This window comes from Ochotona princeps, chromosome 16, assembly GCF_030435755.1.
Source record: "Ochotona princeps isolate mOchPri1 chromosome 16, mOchPri1.hap1, whole genome shotgun sequence".
In the NCBI taxonomy this organism is placed as follows: Eukaryota; Metazoa; Chordata; class Mammalia; order Lagomorpha; family Ochotonidae; genus Ochotona; species Ochotona princeps.
Genome location: NC_080847.1, coordinates 14,248,354 through 14,265,286, shown reverse-complemented (window position 1 = coordinate 14,265,286; position 16,933 = coordinate 14,248,354). Strand labels below are relative to the sequence as shown.

Below are 16,933 nucleotides of genomic sequence, written 5' to 3'. Positions count from 1 at the left end.
AGATATCAAAGAAAGTATTTAGAGCTCTTTGGTTAAAAGACACCAAAGGAATTTCTGCAAGATAAAGAACTAGGTCTGACCAGTTGACTTTGCTTAAATCTCCAAATATAGGGTTCTAAGTGAACACCTGAAAAGGAGTCTTCTAGAAACATTGCTATGATTTTGAGATATGGGAGTGAAGGAAGCATTTTTGTGTGTCCTGAGTGAACAAATGTCCTTTTGAGGCCTGCCAGGATTGCACCCAGGATCTTACTGCCTAGCATTCCTCCTAGGGGAGCACCAGGGAACTATCCTTCCTGCGAGTCCCTGGCTGCTACACCTGGGCCAGGGGGCCTTGTCTTGCTCACAGACTGCCCACTTGGCTGTCCACACAGCCTGTGGTCGGGGTTGGGTGTCTTTTGGAGTGACTCCCTCAGGTTTTGTCTGAGGCCTGCTGTTGCTGGGACTGGCAGCCTGGCTCTCTGCTGCCCCCACCTGTCAGTGTAGAGTGTAGGCTGGCAGCAGCTGGCTGGGTGTACTGCTTGCTGGACCAAGATCCAGCTCTTTGGAAGAGAACCTTGGGGATCATCTTCCCTTCAGGTTGCCTGGCCTCACATTTTTGATGAGGGAAGATGATATAGCAGCACTGCAGATGTTCAGTGTCATCTACTTTGCTCTTGATTTCTAGTTCCTGTGTGGTTGGATTTTGCTCCCTCCTCTAGACTTTTCTCCACGTGGCATCATCTTTCTTGTCAACTACTGTGACTTGGTGCTTTTTGACTTGTTGACTACGTTGCGTTTTCCTTGGCTGGTTTCACTGCTGTAGAGAAGGTGTATGTGCATAGGCCCAGTCCGTTAAAAGACTTCCCCGCTTCCTCACTGGGCAGGCCCCGGGGCCACAGACAGGGCAAATCTTCTTCTCCTTCCTTTTTTAAAAATTAATTAATTAATTATTTTTATTGGAAAGTGAGACATGCAGAAAGGAGGAGAGACAGAGAGCAAGATCTTCTATCTGATGATTTAGTCCCCAAGTGGCCACAATGGCCAGAGCTGAGCTGATCCGAAGCCAGAAGCCTGGAGCCTCTTCCAGGCCTCCCACATGGGTGCAGGGTCCCAATGCTTTGGGCCGTCCTCAACTGCTTTCCCAGGCCACCAGTAGGGAGTTGGATGGGAAGTGGGGCCGCTGGGATTAGAACTGGCGCCCAAGTGGGATCTTTGCACATGTAAGATGAGGACTTTAGCCTCTAGCCTATCGTGCTTGACCCAGGGCACATCTTCTTTGCCTAGGAAGAAGTGGTCAGCCTCATGTCCTAAACCAGGACATGGACTCAGAATCCCACGGAAGGACAGAGTGTGCTAGGAAGAGTCTTTTGAAAATCCTACTTGTGGTGAATGATGAGGACTACTCTGGAAATTATGAGGTGGAATTCAGGAGTTCTGTTTTTTAAGCTTTCCAGGTAATCCTGGTAAAGGATGACTGGGTTCCACACAGGCATGTGATCAGGTCCATCTGCTAGGACTCATTAAGTATATTTAGCAGATAGCTATGTACCGCCATGTGCCAGATTCGAGACTGCTGGTGGTGGAGCCTAGTGTAAAAAGGAAGACTGCTGGCAGCACGGAGCTTATGTGTTACCAGACACATATGTAGCCCAGTTCTCTGTGTTGTGGGAAGGCACAGGTCTGTGACAGGGCTGATGAGTACAAACAGCGTTGTGTCTTGCTCTGAAGGGATAGGTGCTCTTGTGTTCTCCACTTTTCAGATCCTCAGCACTCTTGTTAAAGGGACACATAGACCTGTGACCTGCAAGATCCGTATCCTGCCGTCGGTAAGGTTGCTGTGCAGCTTTGAACGCCTGTTCTCTTTGGTAATGCTGAATTTGGGGCTGTGAGTGGCTGCTGAGGAGCTGCATGAGTTTGGGGTTGGAGCTGTATCCACTGGGGAGCCAGCAGCTGCCCCTGTATTCCCTTTGTAAGCACTGATGTTGTCTTCTGCCTCAGCTGGAAGACACCCTGAACCTAGTGAAGCGCATAGAGAGGACAGGCATTGCCGCCATCGCGGTCCACGGGAGGTGAGTCAGTGACTTCTGAGGGGCTGTGGTGGGGCGGGACAGTAGGGAGGTGGTCCTCAGCCATCCACAGTGGCCTTCACCCAACCTTAGGGAAAGCCAGTTTTCTCTTGTGAGCATTTAGCCTGCTTCTGCTAGCTCTCTGACTTCCTGTGACTCTGGAAGGCAGTGAAGCTCTGAAAGGGCTGACATTTTCGTGTTGTTCATTCACTGCTGGTAAGCACTACACTGAACTTGAGAGGCTGAAACGAAGCAAAAATGCTCTTACCTTCAGTATGTGTGACTGATAGACTTTGTGTGATTTGTTCAGACCTATTATATAGCCAGGAAATGGTGGAATTAGGATTCTTTGAATCTCTCACTCTATTTTTTATTTACTTATTTTATAAGATTTTTTTTTTTTAATTGTAAGGCAGATATACAGAGAGGAGGAGAGACAGAGAGGAAGATCTTCCGTCCAATGGTTCACTCCCCAAGTGAGCGCAACAGCCGGAGCTGAACCAATCCGAAGTCAGGAGCCAGGAGCTCTTCTGGGTCTCCCAAGTGGGCACAGATTCCCAAGGCCTTGGGCCATCCTCAACTGCTGTCCCAGGCCGCAGGCAGGGAGCTGGATGAGAAGCAGGGCTGCTGGGATTAGAATCGGCACCCATATGGGATCCCGGCGCATGCAAGGTGAGAACTTTAACCACTAAGCTATCGTGCCGCGCCCCCTGAGTCTCATCCTTTTCCCACTACGTTGAGCGAGTGCTTTCTGCTTGGATGATCGTACACATATTACTTTATATATATATATTTGAAAGGAAGGGAGAGACAAGGAGAAACAGAGATCCTCCATCTGCTTTTTTACCCTTCAAAATGACTGCAAAGCCCAGAGCTGGGCCTCTCTGAAGCTAGGAAGCTAGGAATTTGTTTCTGGGTCTCTCACGTGGGTGCAAGGACTCAATGACTTAGGCATCCTCTGTTGTTTTCTCAGGCACAATAGCAGGGAACTGAATCTAAGGTGGAGCAGCTGGGACTTGAACTAGTGCCTAATAGAATGCCATCCCTGCAGGTGGTGGTATTCTACTTGTTATGCTAGCTCTGGAACTGACTTTTTTTTTAAAATGATACTGCCAATGGGCAGTATGCTGTATAGACAGCTATAGAAGTCCTGGTGGCTCCACTTTGAGTCCAGCTCCCTGCTAGTGGTCCAAGAAGGCAGCCGAGGAAGGCCCAAGTCCTTGGACTGCTATACTCACATAGGAGATCTAGAGGAAATTTCTGGATCTTGGCTTTGGATCAGCCCAGATCCAGCTGTTACAGCCATTTGGGGAGTTAACCAGAGAATGGAAGATCTCTCTTTCTGTCTCTCCTCTCTCTGTAACTCTGCTTTTCAAAAATAAATACATTTTTAAAAACTAAAACAGTATTGCTTGTTTTGACTGCCATTGTGGCATTGCCAGCCATCCCAAAGACTGCTTTGAACAATCCTCACATCCATAACTAACATGCTGTCTTTGGAGCTGGCATGTGTCAGGAGGCTACCTTCAGTTTCCCATGCAAGTGCTGTCGGCCTCCAGGGTGTCCTTCTGAACCTCAGGTCAGTAGACATGACCTCTGTTCTCTGAGTGATACTCCCTTGTAGGAAGAACCCAGATTGCTGGTTGTGTATATCATAGCATTTTCAGAGAACTACTAGAAGAAATAGAGAAAATCAAAGCTGCTCAAGTTGAAGCCAGCATTGCTGATAAGAGAGCAGGCACATATATGTGACTCCTTCCAATAGTTCATGGAAAAAGAGAATTAAAAATTATCTTATAAAAATCTTTTTAAGGGCCTGGCGCTGTGGCCTAGCGGCTAAAGTCCTCACCTTGAACGCGCCGGGATCCCATATGGACGCTGGTTCTAATCCCAGCAGCTCCGCTTCCCATCCAGCTCCCTGTTTGTGGCCTGGGAAAGCAGTCGAAGACGACCCAAAGCCTTTGGACCCTGCACCCGTGTGGGAGACTTCTTGGAAGAGCTCCTGGCTCCCAGCCTTCGGATAAGCGCAGCACCGGCCATTGTGGTCACTTGGGGAGTGAATCATAGGATAGAAGATCTTCCTATCTGTCTCTCCTCCTCTCTGTATATCTGATTTTGGAATAAAAATAAAGTAAATCTTTTTTAATAAAAAAAAAAACAAAATCTATTTGAGTTGTAAAAAGATAGGTACTGCTGGTTCCCTAACCAAATGCCTACATTTAACAGAGCTGTGCTGAGCCAAAGTTGGGAACTCCATCCAGGTCTCCCATGTAGCTGGTGGGATCTGTTCTCCACTGCCTCCAAGAGCTGGATGGAGTTTGAATAACACAGGTGCTCTAATGTGGGACACGGGCATCATGCCTGCTATGACAAACACCTTCCTGGGGAAGGACAAGGTCATCTTAGTGCAAACCAGTTTTGAAATCTGTGCAGGATTTTTTCATAGTATGTGTTTTCCGGGAACCTTTTGAAGTTCCCTTGTACACGTATGTCCTGTTCTGAGGCAGTATGCTTGAGATGTGGCTACCTCATCTCAGTTCTTAGCTCTGCTGCTTGTTAGCTGTGTATCCTTGAAGAAATCCCTTAACCACAGTGCCACAGTGTTCGTTTGGAAAATAAGATAATGCCCACTTTATAGGGGTTTTGTGAGTCATTTATTGAGGCTGTGATTAAAGCCTTGGCGCAGTGCCTGGCAGATAGTATTCTTTTTAGTGGAGGAAGCAATTGCTTTTTTTTTTTTTTTAAAGATTTATTTATTTTTATTGGAAAGGCAGGTGTACAGAGAGGAGGAGAGACAGAGAGGAAGATCTTCAGTCCGATGGTTCACTCCCCAAGTGAGCCGCAGTGGCCAGAGCTGAGCCAATCCGAAGTCAGGAGCTAGGAGCTCTTCTGGGTCTCCCAAGTTGATGCAGGGTCCCAAGCCTTGGGCCATCCTTGACTGCTTTTCCAGGCCACAAGCAGGGAGCTGGATGGGAGCAGGGCTGCCGGGATTAGAACCGGCGCCCATATGGGATCCTGGCGCTTGCAAGGTAAGGACTTTAGCCACTGCACTATTGTGCCCAGCCTGGAAGCAATTACTTTTGCCAGCAGTTGGGAATACTAGGAAGGTAGATTTGGGTGGCTTAAAGGAAGAGCTTTCTGGCCATCAGAGTTCTTGAGGGTGAGTTAAAACTCTGTTGGAGGGGCCCGGCGGTGTGGCCTAGCGGCTAAAATCCTCGCCTTGAACGTCCCAGGATCCCATATGGGCACCGGTTCTGATCCCGGCAGCTCCACTTCCCATCCAGCTCCCTGATTGTGGCCTGGGAAAGCAGTTGAGGACGGCCCAATGCATTGGGACACTGCACCCATGTGGGAGACCTGGAAGAGGTTCCTGGTTCCCGGCTTCAGGTCGGCGTGCATCGGCCCGTTGCGGCTCACTTGGGGAGTGAAACAACGGACGGAAGATCTTCCTCTCTGTCTCTCCTCCTCTGTGTATATCTGGCTGTAATAAAATGAATAAATCTTTAAAAAAAAAAAAACTCTGTTGGAGATGGAGAGGGGTAGACGTGTAGGCTGGGTTGAGACCTTGTGACCATTGATAACTTTCATTAAAAAAATATAGCAGAGGAACCACCCTTGGACAAGGCCTGGTAGTCCACCTCTCCTGCTTGTCTATGCATTTCTGAGGTCAGGCCTTACCTCATCGCCCCTAGTGCTTGCTCTCACTGCTTCTTGCAGTTGACCATGGAAGAAGGTGCCCCAGGTTGTGTCCTGCCTCCTCTTTGGCTTGTGGTGACAGTCGTGATCTGTGGCCTGCCCTGCTGCCATGGGCATGGGGCCTACCCCCATGTCAGGTGCCTGTCCCCAGGATCAGCTGCACAATTTGGCCTCACTACAAGCAGCTGTGTGGGAGTGGCTAGTCTGAGCAGTGGCAGCTGCTCCCTGTCCCTCAGGGAGGGCAGGACTGGGACAGTAGGGGTGGCCTTCTTGTGACACTTTCGCTCATCTCTGACAGAGATAAAAGGGAAGCCAGGGAAAAGAAATATGACCATGGGCGCCAAGCCATGCACACTGGCCCCTGGGAGCCCTGGCTCACCTGCCAGCTGCTGAGAACTGGGCTTGCTTGCTCAGTGCGTATCCATACTGCTCCTCCTGAGGTCAGGGAGCTTGTGTCCTGCAGCTATCCTTGGTGGCCGCGTGGCTGTCTGACCTTCCTTAGTTTTAGTGGGGAGAACAGGAGTATCCCGGTGTGAGAAACAACATGGCCTTGGTGGTCAATCCTCAGCTACATCTTCTCTTCATTGTTAAGGAAGCGGGAGGAGCGGCCTCAGCACCCTGTCAGCTGTGAAGTCATCAAAGCCATTGCTGAAACCCTCTCCATTCCTGTCATAGCCAAGTAAGCCTCCTTCCTTCTTCATGTAAGATTTGTTGTGTATGCCTCATTCAGAAAGGACTTGAGCTTGCATGTGAAAAACACAATGAGATAACATTAAAAAAATGTTCACGAGAATGAGATGAATGACGGAGTTGGGAATGAGGTCGTAAAGTACCTGTCAGTATGTTGGGTCACTTGGCTTCTGGTGAGAGGTTGACATAGTGTATGACCAAAGCCACCCCCATTGGACAGGCTGAAGATGAGTGTGCTCAGCAGCACGGAAATAAGGAAGCAGCTACTTAAGCAGGCCCAGGCCAAGGTGTTGTCATACCCAGAGGTAGGTGTCTGGAGTCTAGGGAACTGTGTAAGTAGTCCCTAGCCAGAGCTTGAGGTATTGTGGCTCGGGGAGCTTAAGGCTGGTCACAAAAGCTAGGCAAGTGTGGGCAGCTGCAGGACCAGGATCCTTGATTGACAGGTGTCAGGTGCAGTGACCAGTCCAGAGGTGTAATAAGAGGACAGTTACTAGCTGTTATTCGGAAGCAGGACTGGGTAAGCCAGCTGGGAGTGCAGCTCAGACTACATTTAGTATGGCATAGAGTCTGAAGGTGACTGGGAGGTTGGCAACAGGGAAGGACCAACAGAAGGTATGAGAGACAGGAGCTAAGGATGGAGTCAGACCCTGCCTTCTCCAGGCAAGGAGTTCTTAGGAGTGGCTTATGGAGGGCAGGATCCTGTGGCTTCTGCAGCTGCCTGAGGGTTTTGGGCATGGTTGTATCTGGACTGACTCCAGCTGATTCCTGATGAGACAGATGAGACCCAAGTGGGTTGCAAGGAAGTCCTGGGAACAGTAGGATTGAGGGAGGAGAGATTATGACCAAACTGGGCCTCCTTCCCCTCTCTTCTGGTCACCAGCATGTTGGTGTCCTTCTCCAGTGCCTTACAGGGTATATGGGTGACTGTGTAACTTGGCAGCAGTGGAGGGGGGTTTCTTGTACCCCAGTTTGTAGACTCCTCTGCTTGGATGTGGCCTGGCTTTAGCCACGGTTTCAGATAAGGGGAAGGAAAGTGAGATTTCTCGATATGTATTAAGTAACAGGCATGATTTATGCTGTTTTATGTGTATTATTATCCAACTTAGTGCCACTAACTTCATAATGGGTTGTGCCTGACACTCTGTGCTTTATTGTAGCTCTGATTACTGAAGGGACTTGGCCAAAGCTGTGCTGTTAAGGTGTGGCAGATCTGGGAGTTGTTTTGTGGTTTTTTTTTTTTTTTTCTGACAATGCTTTTACATTCCTTAATGGGGCCAACTCTAACCCTGCTGTTGCTTTGCAGTGGAGGATCTCATGACCACATCCAACAGTATTTGGACATAGAAGACTTCCGACAAGCCACAGCAGCCTCTTCAGTGATGGTGGCACGAGCGGCCATGTGGAACCCATCTATCTTCCTCAGGGAGGGTCCCCGGCCTCTGGAGGAAGTCATGCAGAAGTACATCCGATATGTACGTCTCTGCTTTGGCATAACCACTATAATCCTCACATCCACCTTGTGTTTGCAGGGAGTGTGCTGGCCTCTGGCTGCTAGCAGCCCATTGTTCCTCTTTGTTTTCTTTTCCTTTTTTTTTTTTTTAAAGATTTATTTATTTTATTACAAAGTCAGATATATAGAGGAGGAGAGACAGAGAAGAAGATCTTCCATCCGATGATTCACTCCCCAAGTGAGTCGCAACGGCTGGTGCGTGCCAATCCGTTGCCAGGAACCAGGTTCCTCTTCCGGGTCTCCCACGCGGGTGCAGGGTCCCAATACATTGGGCTGTCCTCGACTGCTTTCCCAGGCCACAAGCAGGGAGCTGAATGGGAAGTGGAGCTGCCGGGATTAGAACCGGTGCCCATGTGGGATCCCGGGGTGTTCAAGGCGAGTACTTTAGCCGCTAGGCCACGCTGCCGGGCCCTCTCTTTGTTTTCTAACTGCTGCTGTATAAGATGAGGTCTCCCAGTATGCAATGTGAGATGTGAGGATGGGATGCTGTCTTGTGCTTCTCTATAGCCTCCTAAAACTTCCACAGGTCTGGGGGTCCTAGCGGGACCTTCAGGATCTGGGATGTTGCTGGGACCCCAAGCACATGACAACTTTTTCCTTACGCCCTGCGCCATGCACAGATGCCTGCATACAGACAATGGATTGTCTGTTACCACAGGCACTCATGTCTATAGATTGGCAAAGGAACAGTCCGAGCCAGGAGGCACCATTGTAGCTGTTGTTGGGGACAACAACATGTGTTCACGGAGACTTCTCACCTGGTTTAACACATCGGAGTCACTGCTAAAGCTTCCATTACTAATTCTTAGAATGCTTTAGCCTGTGACTTAGAAAATAGGTTGACTTTAATCCTCTCCTGAGGGCATAATATTTTCTTTTTTCTTTTTTTTTAAAGATTTCTTTATTTTTATTACAAAGTCAGATGTACAGAGAGGAGGAGAGATAGAGAGGAAGATCTTCCATCCGATGATTCACTCCCCAAGTGAGCACAATGGCCGGTGCGCGCCGATCTGAAGCCAGGAGCCAGGAACTTCTTCCAGGTCTCCCACACGGGTGCAGAGTCCCAAGGCTTTGGGCTGTCCTCGACTGCTTTCCCAGGCCACAGGCAGGGAGCTGGATGGGAAGTGGAGCTGCCGGGATTAGAACCGGCGCCGATATGGGATCCCGGTGCATTCAAGGTGAGGACTTAAGCCGTTAGGCCACAGCGCCGGGCCCGGCATAGTGTTTTCTAAAGCAGTTTCTTCTCACTGGGAGCTTAATGTCCCTCCAATGGACATTTCTCTCTCTCTCTTTTTCCTTTATTTTTCTTTTTTTCCCGCTTTTTTCTTTTCTTTCTTTTTTCCTTTTCTTTTTTGGACAAGAAGATTGTGAGGCTTGGTGGAGGAGAGGTAGTGATAATCTTTCCCATCTTCTGATTTACTTCCCAAATGCCTTCATGAGCAGTCACTTGGCCACACCAAAGGCAGGATTGAGGAACTCAGTCAAATTCTCCCTTGTAGCAACTATGTGAATGATCATGTAGAGAAGTCAGTGGAGATGAGGTAGGGTGTATGTTAGAAAGAATCTGGAATTGGGAGCAAAACCCTCTTATGTGGGATGCATGCATTTCAACTGGCATATTTTGTTGTTTTTTAAAATGATTCATTTTATTTCTTTGAAAGTCAGAGTTATAGAGATCTTTCATCTCTGGTTCACTCCCCAGTTGGCTGTATTGCTCCAAGCTGGGCTGGTCTGGAGTTAGGAGTCAGGAACTTCTTCTGGGTCTCCTGTGTGGGTACAGGAATCCAAGGACTTGGGCCATCTTCCACTGCTTTCCCAAGCACATCAACAACCTCGAAAGTGGAGCAGCCAGGAACAGCTTTACCTGCTATGCCATAGCACTGGTCCCTTCACTGTCCCACTACACCAAGTGTCAGGTTCTACAAAGGAAGTTTTTTTTTTAAAGATTTATTTATTTTTATTACAAAGTCAGATATACAGAGAGGAGGAGAGACAGAGAGGAAGATCTTTCGTCTGATGATTCACTCCCCAAGTGAGCCGCAACGGGCCGGTGCTATGCCGATCTGATGCCGGGAACCAGGAACCTCTTCCGGGTCTCCCACACGGGTGTAGGGTCCCAAGGCTTTGGGCCGTCCTCCTGCTTTCCTAGGCCACAAGCAGAGAGCTGGATGTGAAGTGGAGCTACTGGGATTAGAACCGGCGCCCATATAGGATCCCAGCGCATTTGAGGCGAGGACTTTAGCCGTTAGGCCACGCCGCCAGGCCGGGCCCAATGGGTTCACCTGTCCTGTTTCCTTGGCATTGCCTTGGGGATTTTGTGATCAGCCCTACATATTTATAGATAGTGACAGTGAGTGATACTTGAATTTTTCAATGAGTTGGCCCTGACAGAGAGTATAATACCTGCCTAGAACTGATTGCTACTTCCCTCTTCAGTCCTGGGATATTTCTTAGCCATGGGCAAGCCATGGTCATGCCAAGGCAGATGTTGTATGACTGTGCAAGCTGCAAATGACAGGAGGTCCTGAGGTCTGACTGTAGGGTCGGCCAACATCCATCCCAGAGTTTGTCCTGTTTAGGGCTGCAGTTTTCACTCCTCGGTTCTGAGTGTCCTTTGTGGGGCAGGTTGGTGCAGTGGTCTCAGTCAGCTGGAGGCACGGAGCGTTTATTTCAGCCCAGCTCAGCTAACTTTTCTGGCCAAATGGCATGCATGCCTATGGCTGAGAAGACATGTTTAGTTGTGTTGAGCTGGTTCACTGGATGAAAGTGATGTTATCTTTCCTGCTCAGCCTGTCCCTTGGCAGCTGCTCATGAGGTGTGTTGTCATGGAGAAAGGGAGCGGCTTTTGAGGGTGCAGGAAGGTATGCTTCTGGTCCACCCAGGTGTCTTCTGTCCCAAACAAGCCAAATCAAGGTTTTGCTGGCAGCCAGGGCTGACTGACTCTTAACTTTGTCCTCAGTGTACCATGGTCTCTTCCTAGACACTGAGGGCATTGGCATCAGTGGAAATTTCACAGTAATGTAGTGCGAGGAGGGGATGGGGGTTTTGGAAGGCTGGGGCAGCCTCTCAGTGCTGCTGTGCTGCTCTGTCCCCAGCCAGGTGGGCTTCCCCTGGCTCCCCGAGTAGTCATTTTGCCTCGTAAGTCTGTTTTCTAGGCCATGGTGTGCTAAGAGCTGTACTTCACACTTGCATGAGTAAATGAGGTGATAATAAACACATGCCACTCCCCTTTGGAAATGGGGCTGGACTTCTCTTATGACAGGGAAGTTGGAGAGAAGCTTGTGAAGATGGAGGTGCAGGGGAGAGGGAAGGGTTCCACCTTGGTTATAAGGAATCCTGTCCTGGGGTTGGATCTGCTGTGCCAGAATTTGGTGTGTTCCCCCTCCCCACGCTCGAAGAAGTTTGACAGCAATTCTTCTGCATAGCCCATGGTGACTGATGCAGGAGGCGACTCACACTGTCCAGGAGAGGATGCTCCTGTACAAGCTTGGCTGGGACCCTCAAGCTTTCTGCTACTGCTGAAGGAGTCTATGGCCAGGTAGATGCAGTCCATCATATGGATTCACATTGCTTCAGCTGCACACACAGTCATGAGGTCCTCTTGGGGGCCCTTTCCTTGCCACTGGAGTGTCACTCAAGCCTCAGAATTTTCTGGGTAACAGGTGGGCTCATGCTAGTTCTTGTCTCAGGCGATCCAGTATGACAACCACTATACCAACACCAAGTACTGCTTGTGCCAGATGCTACATGAACAGCTGGAGTCACCCCAGGGAAGATTGCTCCATGCTGCCCAGTCTTCCCAGGATATTTGGTAAGGGGGCAATGGGCTGTGTTTCTGTCATTGTAGACATTACCTGAGCTTGATTTTGAGCCCTTGCCTAACTGTTAAGGGGCAAGAGACACATTCTGGAAATGGATGTGTAGGTGTGGGGCGGTGGCACAGTTTTGCAACTCCAAGGAGATATTTAGGAATATTCTTTTTTTAAAGATTTATTTATTTTTATTACAAAGTCAGATATACAGAGGAGGAGAGACAGAGGAAGATATATCTGGTGATTCAGTCCCCAAGCAGATAGATTGGTGTTGTGCCTATCTGAAGCCAGGAGCTCTTCCGGGTCTCCCACACGGGTGCAAAGTCCTAAAGCTTTGGGCCATCCTTGACTGCTTTCCCAGGCCACAAGCAGGGAGCTGGATGGGAAGTGGAGCTGCCGGGATTAGAACCGGTGCCCATATGGGATCCCGGGGCGTGCAAAGCTAGGACTTTAGCCATTAGGCTATTGCGCTGGGCCCTCTTTCTTTTTTAAAAAATTTATTTTTATTGGAAAGTGAGATATACAGAGAGGAGGGGAGACAGAGATGAAGATCTTCTATCAATTAATTCACTCCCCAAGCAGCTGCAATGGCCGGAACTGAGCCGATCTGAAGCCAGGAGCTTCTTCCAGGTCTCCCATGTGGGTGTCGGGTCCCAAGACTCTGGGCCATCCTCGGCTTTCACAAGTCACAAGCAAGGAGCTGGATGGGAAGCAGGGCTGCTGGCATTAGAATCGGTGCCCATATGGGATCCCGGTGCATTCAAGGCAAGGACTTTGGCTGCTAGGCTACTGTGCCGGGCCTGATACTTAGGAATAATCTGTCCCTGGACTGATCTCTACAACAGTTTTGGGAACGAGAGCACAAGAAGGACGGAGGAATGCAGAGGTTGGGCTTCGGAATTCCTGGGGAGGAAGGAGCTTTTTCATTAATATGACTGGCATGTGCCATGCCTTCAGGACTCAAAGGTCAGGAGAGTTAGTGGTGTGGAGGCTGTGCGCTGAACCAACATCCATACCGAATCACTGCAGATTAAGTGTCCATCCCTTGGTCCTCAAGACTTGTGATGTAGCACTGTTGTAGCTCTGTGGCTACCCATCTATTTCCATACTTCTACTCCTATGCTTAGAGTGGGGCCTCTGCCTGCTGGCCTCTCCTTTTATATTGGTTCTCTGTAATCTCCTCCCTCCTCTAAGGAAGCATTTCTGAACCAGTCTTGCCCTCAGGGATTTATTTCTTGGGAGTGCTGCAGCCTCTACATGTTTCCTGGAAGCAAAGAACCTTGTCTGCCAGAACCTTCTTCCACCCTCAGCTTGTGGCATTGTTTCTGTCTTCATTCCACATGGCTTAGCTACCTTGACCCAGGTGTCTTGGGAGACTAAAAGAGTATAACTCTTGATTTAGGCAAGGCCTGTGATAATTGCTCTTGGCAGGCTGGAAATGGAGAACAGTCAGCAATCAGGCTTCCATTTCTCCTTTCCATGGATCCACAGAAGGAATAGATTATATACACCCCAGGTGCTTTGTCTGTATGAGTCAGCTCAGTCCTGGATGATTGGGGAAAACCCACTGTGTGTTCCTTGTTGGGATAAAGGCTGAAGGCAGTGCAAGTGACACTAAGTGCCTTATCCCCCTCAACACCAGCTTCCTTCTAGTGTCCATGCTTGGGTGGTTCGTCTTCGCAGTTTCCAGGTTTAACTCAGAGATACTCAGGAGGCATCTCCTGATGCCCAGACTCCAGGGGTATTTTGGTGTATGCAGTGGGGCCCTCTGGGATTTTGCAACACCTTGGATGCTTACCCTGTTCTGCTTTTTTCCTGAATAGTGAGGCCTTTGGCCTTGGTGCCTTCTACAAAGAGATGACGCAGAAGCTAGATGCCCGGCGTGCTGAGCTCTTGGCCAGAACTCCGGAGAAGCCAGAGGAATCAGCTGAAGATACCTCTGGTGTCATTAAGATGGCTGTCAAGTTTGACCGGTAGGTCTCAGCTTGGTCCATGGCTAGCATGCTCAGCATCTGAATGGGCTAGCAAACCAGTTGCAGTGTGTGACTACTACCAAGCTCAGAGACCAGAGATCTCCTTGGTTCATACAGTTGTTCTCAATTCTCAATATACCACAGTTCCTTTCACGACAAACAGTTCCTGAAAGTGCAGGCAACCCTGCTGGGAATGTGCATGTTTTCTCAATGAACCTTACTTTTTCTCTGATTTCTCCCCTCCTACAACTTAGGGCAGGAAGGGGGCCTTTCTCCTGTGGACTTTGAGCTGGCTGCCTGACTGGGGCTTCCCCACAACAGATGATTGTTCCCACAACCCCTGCCCCTGCCCCCTGCTCCCAGCCGATCACCAATCCTGTGATGCCCTCCCTACACAGAAGTTGCCTTAGGCTCATTTCTGCCTCTCTGACTCAGCTTTGACTGGTGTCCTCATTGTCTTCTGCCATTCAGTGCCCAGGGCCAGACCAGAAGCCATTCTTGTCTGGCCAGGATTTTGAATTCAGAAGACAGCTATTGGGCACTCAGATGCTAGAGAGAGCTTTCTTTGGGAAGTTGGAAGATGACCCTCTTAGCCTGTCACCCTCTGTTACCAACTGGCTCTGAAACTCCATTGCATTCTGGCAGCAGCAAATCATCTTGACACCCAGCAGATATAATCAGGGTGGTCACTCTGTGACCACCTATGTTCCCCACCTCCACCCACGCTCTTCTGATTCTGTCTTGAGAGGCAAACTGGACCCTGCTTCTTGGCTATTGAAGACCTAGCATACTGTGAGTTCACTGACCCCTGCTATCTGCCCTCACTAATTCTCCAAGCATGCCAAAACTCATCTTCGGAGGCTGCTAGCATGAGAGGAATGGGAGCCAGGGGAGCATGTACAGTAGCCTTAAGGTAGCAGCCTTGTGTCTCAGTTCTATTGTTCTTGCAGCACCCATCAGGAACTAAGTACAGTCCTTGCAGGGGAGTGAGTACTGATAGTAGGTAGGCTCTGACTGTTTCCCCTCCTTTCCCAGGAGAGCATACACACCCCAGATCACCCCCAAGATGTGCCTGCTGGAGTGGTGTCGAAGGGAGAAACTGGCACAGCCCACATATGAAACAGTGAGTCTTGACTGGCCTACTCTGCAGTCAGCCACAGTGGTCCTGTGGCTGGTGCCATCAACTTGGCACCCCTACTGCCAGGGGACAGTCATTTCTAGACTGTTTGGCTGGAACCTAGCCTTGCCTGTGCAGGCATGCAGAGGTTCCTGGGGGCATTGGATCAGTTGCTGAGAACTTCTGACCATGGTTTTTGTTGTTAGTTCTGGAAGATGTGTCTGGATCAGGCACAGAATTGAACTCAAGACATGGGAGCTCCTGGCTGGAGACCTTGAGGTCATCTTGTTTCCCTATCTTTGGTTCTCATGGCCAGCCTCATTTGGGCTGTTCTGCCTGTTTTGGACTTCTGACCTCCAGGCTTGCACCTTTTGGGGTTTGTGTTCCACTTTGCCAAAGAGTAACTGATACTTAAGTATCAGTTCCCTAGAGCCTGTGGGATGAAGCTTTGGTGCGTCAGCATAAAGCACAGCAACACCCCCAACCTGAGGCCTTCCTACTGGGTCCCTCCATTCAGCCCCCTGCTCCTGTGTCAGTTACATCATCTGGTCCCACAGCTAGGTGTGGCTTCTTTTTTCCCTGTCCCCTCTTACCTTTGTTACCTGATAAAGTCTTCATTTTTGGGGTCCTAGCCCATGCAGATATCAGCAGGAAAAAGTCCCATAGTCATGTGTTGCTAAGGGTTGATGTGGCCCTTTGCCTAGTTCCATGATAGAACTCGAGACACACTCGATATTTTCTGTTGGTGTATTTGGCACTTTAGCTTGACAGAGCATGTGATAATAGGCAGTTTTCATTTGACTTAGATGAGCGATTCTTTATCTGTCTTTGGTGTGACCCTGGCAGGTGGACCTTCAGGTTTTGCAGCTAGCCCTTTTTCCTTTGCTTTTTTGCATCAGGTTCAACGACCAGTAGATCGCCTGTTCTGCTCTATTGTCACTGTTGCAGAGCAAAAGTACCAGTCTACCTTATGGTGAGTTTTCTTATCAGAGGGCATGAGGCTTAGGGTGGAGGTCTTGAATACAGCACAGGCCTGGCAGGGTTGGGTGGATGGTATGTGTGGGCAGTGGTGTCCCTAGATGGTGACCTCCTCCTCAGTTTTGGCAGGAGCTCTGTCAAATGTGTACAGAATCAGGCTCCCAGCCTCTGATCCTGTTTGCCCACCTGCCTTACTGCTCTCTGCCTCATGTTCCTAGGGACAAGTCCAAGAAACTGGCGGAGCAAGCTGCAGCCATCGTCTGTCTGAGGAGCCTGGGGCTCCCTGAGGGTCAGCTGGGTGAGGAGAGCCCTTCATTCAAGCGCAAGCGAGAAGTCCCTGACCAAGACCCCGGGGGCTGTATAGTTCAGGAGCCAGCATTGCCTGGGGAGATGTGCAAGAAGCCCTTTGTGGTTGTGGAGAGTCGTGAAGAGAGCCCCCTGGAAGGCCGGTGACTACTGTCCCTGCCAGGTCATCCTGGTCAGCCCTTCCCTGACGCTGGCTCTAAGGCAGTTTTGGATGCTGCAGCATAAGCTGGATACCATTGGACAGTTTGCTGGCCCAGCTTAGCAGAAGGTAGAGGTGCTGACCTGGGCCATCAGCCTGCAGAGTGGACCAAGGAGGACCCAGGAGCAGGTTCCTTTCTCCCTTGGTGGGGTGGGGCCAAGTTCCCGGTGACCTCATTGTTTTCTTTAAAAACAGACTTTTCAGGTGGCACTTCCCAGCCTGACACTGGTGCAGTGCAATAAAGACAACACCTACGCTCACCTATGGCTGGCTGCCTCAGCCAGGGGCATCTTCACGTGTGGACTTGTGTCCTGTCATCCTGCTCCCTCACTCTGTGGAGCTGAGGCTTCCCAGAGGATCCTCCTGCCCTTCCTTAGGAATCTGGTAGAGGTGGTGGATGAAGATCCTCTTAAAGGCTCACTGGATTTGGGCTAAACCTGGAAGGCTCCAAAAACCCCATTCTACTAATGAGAAATTTGAGGCACTGGACACTCATTGGCCTTCCTAATGAGAAATTCCATGGAATCTGAGGGAAGGACTAGGCTATGTGGCGTCCCCTGTAAGGTGAGGGTGTGGGCCTGATGTCCAGAATCTCCTTCAAACC

The 16,933-nt window shown here is 49.7% G+C and overlaps 1 protein-coding gene across 5 annotated transcripts in view; it reads left to right on the top strand.

Moving 5' to 3' along the window:
- The window catches only part of DUS2 (dihydrouridine synthase 2), a 43,687-nt gene extending 27,063 nt beyond the window's left edge, over positions 1-16,624 (top strand). For 4 of the 5 annotated variants that reach the window (XM_004583969.3, XM_058674079.1, XM_058674081.1 and 1 more), the window contains 9 exons: positions 1,743-1,808; positions 1,981-2,051; positions 6,337-6,423; positions 7,738-7,906; positions 11,634-11,755; positions 13,580-13,729; positions 14,765-14,852; positions 15,746-15,819; positions 16,043-16,624. In XM_004583969.3, coding sequence (XP_004584026.2) covers positions 1,743-1,808; positions 1,981-2,051; positions 6,337-6,423; positions 7,738-7,906; positions 11,634-11,755; positions 13,580-13,729; positions 14,765-14,852; positions 15,746-15,819; positions 16,043-16,277 — 1,062 coding nt within the window. In that variant the 3' untranslated portion in view covers positions 16,278-16,624. The remainder of the gene's footprint in view (positions 1-1,742; positions 1,809-1,980; positions 2,052-6,336; positions 6,424-7,737; positions 7,907-11,633; positions 11,756-13,579; positions 13,730-14,764; positions 14,853-15,745; positions 15,820-16,042) is intronic. The other variant, XM_058674080.1, reaches the window with a different exon arrangement.
- The last annotated feature ends 309 nt before the right edge of the window (positions 16,625-16,933 follow it).